At 43.8% G+C, this 11,593-nt stretch overlaps 1 protein-coding gene across 14 annotated transcripts in view; it reads left to right on the top strand.

The window, feature by feature from the left end:
• Positions 1 to 11,593, top strand: part of gyg2 (glycogenin 2) — an 84,081-nt gene that overhangs the window by 36,932 nt on the left and 35,556 nt on the right. For 10 of the 14 annotated variants that reach the window (XM_067985704.1, XM_067985702.1, XM_067985711.1 and 7 more), the window contains exons 7-8: positions 2,173 to 2,289; positions 10,489 to 10,602. In XM_067985704.1, coding sequence (XP_067841805.1) covers positions 2,173 to 2,289; positions 10,489 to 10,602 — 231 coding nt within the window. The remainder of the gene's footprint in view (positions 1 to 2,172; positions 2,290 to 10,488; positions 10,603 to 11,593) is intronic. The other 4 variants (XM_067985707.1, XM_067985713.1, XM_067985708.1 and 1 more) reach the window with 1 other exon arrangement.

Genomic DNA, 11,593 nt, shown 5'->3' with positions numbered 1-11,593 from the left:
TACTTTCATCAGTTCCTCCCTTCCAGTTGAGGTGCGACTGTGCTATGGAGGTTCTGGTCGAGGCCCACCCTACTGCGTAGTGCTATTGAGGTGCTTCTTGAGATCAGTGAGCTGCTGCTTGAGTGCAGAAGTTCGTTCAGTTGTATTAACCCGTGCGCCCTGTTCAGGTATGCATACACGTTCCTTACACTTCATGCATTGCATGGATCACACTATAGTACCACTGTGCACACCCTTTTACATATCCATCACCTTTATCTTGTTTACTGTCACATTGAGCCTTCACCTAAAACAGATTTTTGCTTTTCTTGGGAATGGGTCGCACAATTCAACAATAGATTGTTGGGTAAAGAGAGGAAACGCAGGTCCATCTCCTGCTCTCTCAACTTTTACAGTGACCTAAAAGCTGTTTCCCTTAATAATCCTGATTCTGAATTTGAAATTCCAAGCACCCCACCCCCTCCAATCCTAATGCTGATGGTTCAGAGAGGGATGTTGGCCCATTTGTCTTTGAATAGTGCCTTGGGATCTTTCAACCTTCACCAGAACAGGTAGATGAGACTTCATGTTTAAAATCTCATCTTTTAACCACATATCACCCACCCTTAGTACTGCAGTAAGTGCCCACCTGATTATATGCTCAAGTGGGACTCCAGCTTGTAGGCTGACACCGATTCCAAGGCAAGTGCTACCAACAGAGCCTCAACTGCTGCTGCCATTTTTCTCAGCCACGTAGCTGGTGTTAAAATGCCCTGATTTTCAATATGTCATTGTTGAGATATAAAAGAAAGAAACACTTGTCTTTATATAACGCCTTTCACGACCTCAGGATGCCCAAAGCGCTTTACAGCCAATGAAGTACTTTTGAAGTGCAGTCACTGTTGTAATGTAGAAAACACGGCAGCCAATTTGCACGCAGCAAAGTCCTGCAGACGACGAGATAATAAGCAGATAATCTGTTTGTGATGTTGGTTGAGGGATAAATATTAGCCAGGACACCGGAGATAACTCGCCTGCTCTTACATAGAATGTATAGCACAGAAACAGGCCACTTGGCCCAACAGGTTCATGCCAGTGTTTATGCTCCACACGAACCTCCTCCCACCCCTCTTCATCTTACCCTATCACCATAACCTTCTGTTCCTTTCTCCCGCATATGTTTATCCAGCTTCCCCTTAAATGCATCTATGCTATTCGCCTCAACTACTCCTTGTGGTAGCGAGTTCCATATTTTAACCACTCTCTGGGTAAAGAAGTTTCTCCTGAATTCCCTGTTGGATTTGTTAGTGACTACTTTATATTTGTGGCCTCTAATTTTGGTCTCCCCCAAAGTGGAAACATCTTCTATACGTCTACTCTATCAAACGCTTACATAAGCTTAAAGATCTCTGTCAGGTCACCTCTCAGTCTTTTTTCTAGAGAATAGATTTTCTATAGTGCCGTGGGATCTTTTATGCCTACCTGCGATCGCAAACGGGGCCTCGGTTTAACCAGCACCTCTGACATTGCAGCACTGAGGGAGTGCGGCACTGAAATGTCAGCCTGGATTACATGTTCAAGTCTCTGGAGTGGGGCGTGAACAACAACAGCAACTTGCATTTATATAGCGCCTTCAACGTAGTAAAACATTCCAAGGCGCTTCGCAGGAGTGATTATCAAATAAAATTTGACACTAAACCACATAAGATATTGGGACAGGTGACTAAAAGCCTGGTCAAAGAAGTAGATTTTAAGGAGCATCTTAAAGGAGGAAAGAGAGCGGAGAGATTTGGGGAGGGAATTCCAGAGCTTCGTGCCTCGACAGCTGAAGACACGACCGCCAATAGTGGAGCGATTAAAATTGGAGATGCATCGGAGGCAAGAATTGGAGGAGGCAGAGATCTCGGGGTTGTAGGGCTGGATATGGAGGGGGTTAGGCCAAGGGTGAGAATTTTAAAATCGAGGCTTTCCCGGACCGGGAGCTTATTGTGGGTCAGTGAGCACAGGGTTGATGGGTGAACGGGACTTGGCGCGAGTTAGGATATGGTACATATCTGACTCAGGCGAGAGTGCTACCAACTGAGCCACGGCTGAACAAACTTTTTTTAATAATCGTGTTTACTGTGCTGCAAATATGTGTCCCCTTTTTTTTGTGGCAAATTTAAAAATTAATTGATCTGATATTTTTCATAGCATCAAGGGGGAGATCTCCAGGTCAGCATGAGCCGTCAGGAAGAACCCGCGACACGTGAAAAACACCCCGTGGCAACCAAGTCCATGGAGCCACAGGCTCCTCCGCAGAGCACTGAAGTAAGGATTCGTATGTTTTTGCGTTCTGCTTCGTTGCAGGTCATGAGGTTTATCTCCCACTTGTTGAATAAGCTGCAGTCCTTCAGGAAAATCTACCAGGAGTGTTTTTGGTGAGGCGAGGGGAGTGGGGAAGAGAGAAAGAGTAAGAGAGGAATGCTGACCTGAGAAGGCTATTTTTGCTTTTTGTTTTGGGAAGAAGCTTTGGTAGCCAGACTAGATCTTATTAAAAACAACATATTCTCTTCGTTGAGATCCCGACGGAAAGTTTGGTTGGCCTCTGATTAATGAATTAAAATGAAAATGCCACATTCTTTCCTCGGAATTGCAGCTCAGTGAGTTTGTCCAGCAATACAGGCTAGGAAGATCCAAAGCTTTATCCTGTTTTGTGCTGAGTTAGCTGATCTCAGTCAGGGTGCTACGTTGACCTCTGGGCTAATGAGTGGGGTAAATCAACCAAGGTAGCCTGTTTGCTATCCAGAAACCTTTTGCAGTGAGGATAGAATTGGCTAGCTTTGATTTTTTTTTTTCCCTGCATTCAGGCAGCATGCTAACACTCATTTGCCTACGCTGATTTTTAATATTGGCCCCCTGGTGAGGTAGTGGAGAATACAGGACACCTGTGTTACTGAACCCCAGCAAGAAGTCAATACTTTAAGGAGGAAAAATAGTTTTTCTTTGGGAAAGGGAAATGAACAATTGAAGCACCCAGTGAAAAGGGTTCAAGAGAATCAAATGTGCTTTCTGGAGAGAGCAGGGGTTAGTGAAATGATGAGACGGTGGAACATGGACTTGTTTGGATCCGAAGACCTTTCCCTGATGCCTTAAAAATTCCTACATCTTCAGAATATCTTTAAAGTTTCAAGAAAGCCAACAGCTGATGCACGTTCATTAAAAGTTTGTGGGGAAGAAGTGAGCAGTACTTGGCTGCTTCTCCAGCTGTTCCTTTTATAAAAGTTGCTTGTAAACATTTGTTCTAACAAATATTTGCACCTTGTTTGGATATGTTACATAGAACATACAATGCAGAAACAGGCCATTTGACCCAACAGGTCTATGCCAGTGTTTATACTCCAAACGAGCCTCTTCCCTTCCTACTTCATCTAACCCTATCTGCGTACCTTTCTATTCCTTTCTTCCTCATGTGTATATCTAGCTTCCCCTTAAATCCATCTATGTGAGTCTAAACATTCTCTGGGTAAAGAAGTTTCTCCTGAATTCCCTATTGGATTAATTAATGTCTATTTTACATTTATGGCTCCTAGTTCTGGTCTCTCCCACAACTGGAAACATCTTCTCCACGTTAGTTGAACACGGGGGTCTCCTATATTAGCCTGGCCAATTGGACTGCTCCATTTTATAACCTAAAGCAGGGATGCGCACCAACTTTAGTTGAGGGTCACAGTTCCAAGCAGTGGCTTGCTTGAGGGCCGTTGCTTATGACCAGATTTTAGTAGAGCGTAAATGGGCACCACCTGGTGTTGTGGAGTTCTGGGTTATGATGCACTCGGGTCCTCCTCAAAACTGAAGACATGAAGAATTTTTGCAGTGTCTCTTTCAAATCAATGGCACCCCAAACTGTTCCCTGCTCTCCAGGTGAGTAATCTGTTTGATACGAGATTAGATGGCTTTAGTGCGTTCAGATAAATACTCTTAATAAGGAAACCATAACCCAAAGTTTTAATTCCGTAAATGGGGAATGGTGAGGAAGGAAAGGACACCAACTATTTGCAACATCTCTTAGTTGAAGATCTATACTCCCCCTCCCCCCCCCCCAAATTGTGGTGTTGCTAGCACCCAGTTCATTAACTATCTTACTCCCTCTCTCTCATGTGAATCTTATACATTGAATTACATAGGATTTACACCAAAAACAGGCCATTCAGCCCAACAGGTCCATACTGGTGTTTCACACGAGCCTCCTCCCTCCCTACTTCATCTCACCCTATCAGCATATCCCTCTATTTCTTTCTCCCTCATGTACTTGTCTAGCTTTCCCCTTAAATGCATCTATGCTATTTGCCTCAACTACTCCATGTGGTAGCAAGTTCCACATTCTAACCACCCTCTGGGTAAAGATGTTTCTCCTGGATTTATTAGTGACTTTCTTAGCTTTATCGCCCCCTAGTTTTGGACTTCCGTAACAAGTGGAAACATCCGCTCTACGTCTACCCTATATTGTACTTTAAACAATAGTGCACGATCAGTAGATCCAAGTTCCAGCAAGTCCAGAGAATGAAATTGATAGATCCTAATTGAAATTACAAGTGTTGACAATGCTGGAGAGGTCAAGGCAGCGGCGAGACGAAAGGAAGAAGAAATCTGAACAAAGGAGCAAGATCGGCTGAAACCGATGAACATGCAGCTTTAAAAGGAAAAGTATTTTTAAAGGGAAAGCAAGAAGACTTGTGAAACTGAGTCAGTAAATTGATTTCGAACAATGAATGAAAGACTTTCAATGTCAGTTCAAGTACAGAAAGTGAAATAAAGAGTAAGAAATGTTGAATTAAGACAAAGAAAAAGTTAAAAAAAATTAATATTTTTAAAAGTGTCCAACAACAATTAAAATCTGAACAAATGAGACTCCACACTTGTAAAAGTTCATTTTCAGTGCCAGAGAGGTTGTTTGGCAGCCGTTAAAACTCACCATGTTGTTAAGTGTGCTTCAACTTAAATGACGACGTATTTTTGTTTTTGGCGAGATTCATTTGTATCCATCAGATCCATGCAGGAACTTCACGCCGTTCCATTCATTTGAATGGTGAGTCAACTGGCGAGATGTCTTTCTCGCAGAGTTTGCGGCGGAGTGGGGAATGTGGTACAGCAATGTCCGGTTTTCCACGTTTGACTACGCCTGTGCGGGTCACCAGAAGCTGCTGCACCAGGTGCACAGAAATAACGGTGAGCCCTGGTAGCCTCACCATGATTTTCAGAGGAAAATCCGGCCCAATACCTGGTTTCTCGTCTCATTAGCTATTTCTGTGACCTTGTGCTCAAACGCTTTACGTACATGACAAAAAAAAAATTTTGCTGTGAATCGCTTAAAGCCAAACCTTGTTCCTTCCCAATGACTAGAAAAGGCAGCAGTAACAGAGATTTGTATTGAAAGGGCTCCCTCTGATGGGTAACTTTTTTTATGACTATATGCAGTAGAAATTGTTGTATCATGCAATCACATGTAAGCAAAACTTTTGTAGCAAAGTTGTTACCACATACAAACTTTTTTTTCCCCTATTTTACCAGGAAAAGAGCCGTAAAACAAAATTGGTTAAGGTGAAACGTCACCTCTTTGATCTTTAAGATAATGAAAGGGTTTGATAGGGTAGACATAGAGAAAATCTTTCCACTTGTGCTGGAGACCAAAACTCGGGGCCATAAATATAAGATAGTCACTAATAAATCCAATGGGGAATTCAGGAGAAACTTCTTTGCCCAGAGAGTGGTGAGAATGTGGTACTTGCTACCACAAGGCATAGTTGAGGTGACTAGCAGAGATGCATTTAAGGGGAAGCTGAATAAGCACCTGAGGGAGACAAAGGAATAGAAGAATATGCTGATAGGGTTAGATGAAGAGAGGTGGGAGGAGGCTTGTGTGGAGCACAAACGCTGGCATAGACCAGTTGGGCCGATTGGCCTGTTTCTGTGCTGTAGATTCTATGTAATTCTAAATAAGTCTTTACAGATCAACTGATGTGGCCTGAAGGCACTTTCAAGCCTAATATAATGGATTTTTCTGTCCTCATATGTTAGTAGATGCTGGAGCTGTCCATTTAAAATCTATATAAAGTACCAATGAATGGAGAGTTTGTAGATCATCTAGTTGTAGAAGCTACTAACTTCTTCCAGAGTTTTGCGACGCAGGTGGGTGGGTCAGAGGCAAAGCAAAGTGGTCTCAACTAACGAAAGATGGGGTAATCCTGATTTCAGAGAAAATTATATATAAAGTGAGGATGGTTCTGGCTGGTCCTGTGTATAGAATAGTGTGATCTTGCTCATGGAGGCTGACGTTTGCAGAAATCGTGAACAAAGAGCATTGGGAAGTAGTCTGAAATGTAACAGTTAGTGTCAGTGGTAGGACAAGCATTGCCTGTAGAGCAAGACTTGACCGTGTGCAAATTTCAAAAGTAAATTTGCAGAAGCAAAGTCGTAGACCGAGAAAGACACGGATCGTGATTTAGGATGAGCGCAGAGGACAGTATTGAGCTTGCCAGTTGGCGGTGTTTAAACTCGAGGCTGCAGAAGAGCAGTGCCAGCAGGAGAAGGACAAGCAGGAGGAAGGATAGGAACGGCGGAAACACAAGGCTCCGTGCCAGCGCAGGAAGTAAGGAGCGGAACGCTGACACGGGGCTGAAGATGACTGGCGTTGATTCCAACACAAAGGTTCTGCACAAGCACGAGACTGAAGAAAAGAAGTTCCTGCAACACACACTGAGTAGGGGCTTCAGTTGATTCAGCCCATTGAGTAGTTTTACTAAACTTAGCTGTAATTACAGCCCAATTGTCGAGGATGGTTGAGTGTTTAGTAAACCACCATAAGTGGTATAGAGAGATTTGGGCCGAGAGATTGCCAACCGTCTCCCTCAGCAGTAAAGCACGGGCTACATTTCCACACCTGGATCAGACTTGCACTGCCAATTGAGATTGTAAAATGAGTGATTCTTGACTATTATGACCCTGGTTAGACCGCACCTGGAGTACTGTGAGCAGTTCTGGGCACCGCACCTTTGGAAGGACATATTGGCCTTGGAGGGAGTGCAGCGTAGGTTTACTAGAATGATACCTGAACTTCAAGGGTTAAGTTACGAGGAGAGATTACACAAATTGGGGTTGTATTCTCTGGAGTTTCGAAGGTTAAGGGGTGATCTGATCGAAGCTTATAAGATATTAAGGGGAACAGATAGGGTGGATAGAGAGAAACTATTTCCGCTGGTTGGGGATTCTAGGAGTAGGGGGCACAGTCTAAAAATTAGAGCCAGACCTTTCAGGAGTGAGATTAGAAAACATTTTTACACACAAAGGGTGGTAGAAGTTTGGAACTCTCTTCCGCAAACGGCAATTGCTAAATTTAAATCTGAGATGGATAGCTTTCTGGCAACCAAAGGTATTAAGGGATATGGGCCAAAGGCAGGTATATGGAGTTAGATCACAGATCAGCCATGATCTTATCAAATGGCGGAGCAGGCACGAGGGGCTGAATGGCCTACTCCTGTTCCTATGTTCCTATGTCTTGGCACCTGAAGCAAAGTTACAACTTATGGAGAACTGGAAATAGAAATTGTTGTTTGGGGGTGGGAAGAGCATTAAAAGGAAGTAAGCCCTGTCTCTGACCAACTCCAGTCCTACAACCGTCTGGAACTCCAGTTCTTGCCTCTTGTGCAACCCAATTTTAATCGCTCCACCGTTGGCGGCTGTGCCTTCAGCTTTCTAGGCCCTACGCTCTGGAATTCCATTCCTAAACATCTCCGCCCCTCTACCTCTCCTTTTTAAGACTCTCCTTTTTAAAACCTACCTCTTGGACCAAGCCTGTCCTAATATCTCCTTATACGGCTTGGTGTCAAATTTTGTTTGATAACGCTTCTGTGAAGCACCTTGAGATGTTTTACTACGTTAAAGGCACCGTATAAATGCAGGATGTTGTTAATTATGGTTACGGTATTGTTTTCTGGCAGTGGTTTCAGACATTTTGAAGGTGTGGTTGCTTGACCAGCAGCACGTGACCCTGTGTCAGTCAGCCCAGCAGGATGATCATTTTGTTGGCCGTATGAGCACAGGAAAGCTGTCTGGCTGCTGGGAAGGCAGATGTCTCGTACCGACGAGCTGGCAGGCAACTCGTTGCGCCCTGTGAGCCTGTATGTCAGTACAGCCAAGCCGGTCACTGAGAAGCTGTGCTGAGGAACTTGAGTATTGTAGATGCAATATGGTGCAGCGCAAAGCAACCAACTGCTGGTCCTAAAAATAAAAAGGTCCTGGAACTTTATTGGGGGATCTGAATGTCACTGAGACAGGAGACTGTGGTTTCAGCATGGAGTCACCTGGAATACTTCTGTCTATGGGTGCCTGGGCACTGCGAGCTGAGCAGGACTGGGAATGGTTCTGGATGCTGATCCCACATGGATCATACGTGGAAGCAGGAAGAGAACACTAACCTCGCAGCACCAACCAAGCTCGGGCATTTCAGCTGTTGGGTAACCTTTTTGGTTAATCAGTGATACCTGATGCAGCACAGTAACAGTCCAATGCCACACCTTCTATGCAACAAGGTAGCCTTGTATTTATTGCCTGCTTAACAGAAGGACATGCGGCTTCTTTTGGTTAGGAATAGAGTGAGCTTCTCACCGGGAACAGCTGCTTCAGTTAGGCAACAGTCCCATGAGTAGTGACAACCAGCGTTGCAGCCCCCGTCACCGAACAGAGCTGGCAGTGTGAGGCCTTTTGACCATTGGGCGAACGTGAGCAATACGGTGGCATGCCAGGAAAGGCCTTTGGCACTTGCCATGTGATGCATGGGACTGTGAGAAATGAACCGTGCAGGGGAAGCACATTGATTCCACAAGTCCTTTTGGAGAGCTGGAGCTGGAAACTTGTTTGTATTATTCCAGGCAAATCACCTGAGTGAGAAGCCAGTGACCTGATCTCTCCTGCCCCAGGCAGGAGTGGTACCAGCAAATAATGTCTTCCCGGGGAGACATTATGTGACCAACCTGTGCATCCATAATGTTTCAGATCATAAGATTTTTTTTTTGCATATTAATGAATATTAACTTGGTGGAATGCTACAACAATTGGGGGGGGGGAATGGTTTCTGTTATTGCTTTCAGAGAAGGGAGTAGTCTGCCTAAAGATGCTAAACCTTTATAAATCACTGGTTAGGCCTCAGCCGGAGTATTGTGTACATTTCTGGGCACCGCACTTGAGGAAGAATGGCGAGGCCTTGGAGAGGGTGCGGAGGAGGTTTACTAGAATGGTACCAGGGATGAGGGACTTCAGTTATGTGGAGAGACTGGAGCAGCTGGGATTGTTCTCCTCAGAGCAGAGAAGGTTAAGGGAGATTTACTGGAGGTGCTCAAAAATTATGAGGGGTTTTGATTGAGTAAATTAGGAGAAACTGTTTCCACTGGCAGGAGAGCCAGAAACCAGAGGAGACAGATTTAAGATAATTGGCAAAAGAAACAAAGGGGAGATGAGGCGAAATCTTTTTACGCAGCGCGTTATGATCTAGAATGCACTGCCTGATAGGGTGGTGGAAGCAGATGCAATAGTAACTTTCAAAAGGGAATTGAATATATACTTGAAAATGAAAAATTTGCAGGGCTGTGGGCAAGTGTAACTAATTAGATAGCTCTTTGAAAGAGCAGGCATGATGGATCGAATGGCCTCCTTTTTGTGCTGTATGATTCTACGAGTGGTCAGATGATACTGGGTTTTAAAAGACTGGATCAGAGTTGGAGGAATTCAACTTGAGAGAACTGCTGACCATGGCTGCCACCCCTATGATCCATGTTAACTACAGGTATCCTTGGAGTAGACGGCACAGCACCTGGCTGTCTGTGGACGTAGAGTCTCCGTGGCCACTTTTGGCGTGGTTGTTGCTAGGTAGATGAGCTTTTGCCTGAAAATGAGGATGGTAGGATACCAGCAGATGGGTGCAGTCTGTCTTTTAATGCAGTTTGAGGTAGAGATTTCTTTAAAAATGCTTTCCTGTAAATAGGAGGACTTGGAACTCCATTTTATAGGGGTCGGTAGGCGATGGAATGCTAAACCGGCATAAATACCTGGGGAAATGCATAGACAACTAAATCATATCATTGGGCCAAATTTTAAGAACTCCAAACTGGTGGGTGCTTCAGGCACCATTGCAAAACCCCACTGGATGGAGTGCTAAAGGGGGGGGGGGAATTAGCATAATGGATCTCCTTCCCATTTTTTTTGAACAGTTATGCCACAGAAAGCACCCCGTTATTTGATGCTTTGTGCTTGTGCGACAAGGGGTAAAAAACGCTTATTTAACTGCTGTCCTGTGTATTGCAAAACGTTAGCCGAGCTTTCATCGGCTAGAGTGTCCTTGCCCTTGTGCCGAGTGGAGTAAATTATAGTTGGCACTGGATGTGTTTTTTAAATTTAAAAAAAAAGTTTGGGAGGGCTTAGAATTGACGATAGATGTGAATTAGGCTTAAATCTGATGTTGCTTTTTATTTTTAACAGCCAGTAATTGGGAGACAACCTGGAGATTTCTATGTCCAACAGCCTGAGACAATTGCAGCACCAATTCCAAAAATAATAATCCAACAGCCAGAATTGGGTCTGCTTGTTCAACCGGTATATCATCTTTACTCTGCAACTAACCGCTGTTGAGTAGATAATATCTAACAATACAATAGTCGTTGGTTTAACTAGATCAGCTTTCTAATTTTAAGTACAGGTATGGTAGTGTAGTAGTTATGTTACTGGACTAATAATCCAGAGAAGGTGAGTTCAAATCCCACCATGAATTTGAATTCAGTTATTTAAAAAAAAAATCTGTTCATAAAAAGCCGGTATCAATAAAAGTGCCCATGAAACTGTCTGATTGTTGTAAAAACCCAATGCCCTTTAGGGAAGGAAATCTGCCGGCCTTGCCCAGTAAGGCCTATGTGTGACTCCAGTCCCACACCAATGTTGTTGACTCTTGACTGCCCTCTGTGGGCCTAGCAAGTCACTAGGTTGTATCGAACTGCTACCAACAGTTCAAGAAGCAAGCCCACCACCACCACCTTCTCTAGGGATGGGCAATTAACGCCGGCTTTGCCAACGGTGCCCACATCTTGAGAGTGAATTTTTTAAAAAGTTGTGAAACAGAATGGCGAGCACTGCTTTAATTTTGGACAAGGCTTTTTTTAAATGCTGTTTTGGTGCCTTCAGAATTTTAGAATGGTTAATCTGATGGGATTTGATGTCCTTTGTTAAAGTTAGTTTTAAATCTTGCATTAATGGCTAATAACTGGGTCCATCACGTATTAATTGAATAATGTTAACTTAGACACCTAATGGAGTTTGTTTATTCCAGAAACAAATCTTGTCTTCCCACCAAGTGTGGATCAGACTACATCCCGTTACACCAGGGAAACTTTCAATTGCCAAAATGTGGGAACTTTTGTTTGTCTTTTTTTTAAAAACAAACTGGAAATCTCAGTCCTGGGGCCATAACACCTTTCAAGTTTCAAGGTCCATACTGCAGGACACATTAAGGTTGAAAAATGTAGTAGAGAAGGCAAGATAATTCAAGGAAGTAGTGATGCCGGACTTTAAAAACCTACAGATTGTACGGGGA

This window comes from Heptranchias perlo, chromosome 6, assembly GCF_035084215.1.
Source record: "Heptranchias perlo isolate sHepPer1 chromosome 6, sHepPer1.hap1, whole genome shotgun sequence".
NCBI lineage: Eukaryota > Metazoa > Chordata > Chondrichthyes > Hexanchiformes > Hexanchidae > Heptranchias > Heptranchias perlo.
The sequence above is the reverse complement of the archived record's forward strand: the minus strand, read 5'-3'. Positions and strand labels throughout refer to the sequence as shown.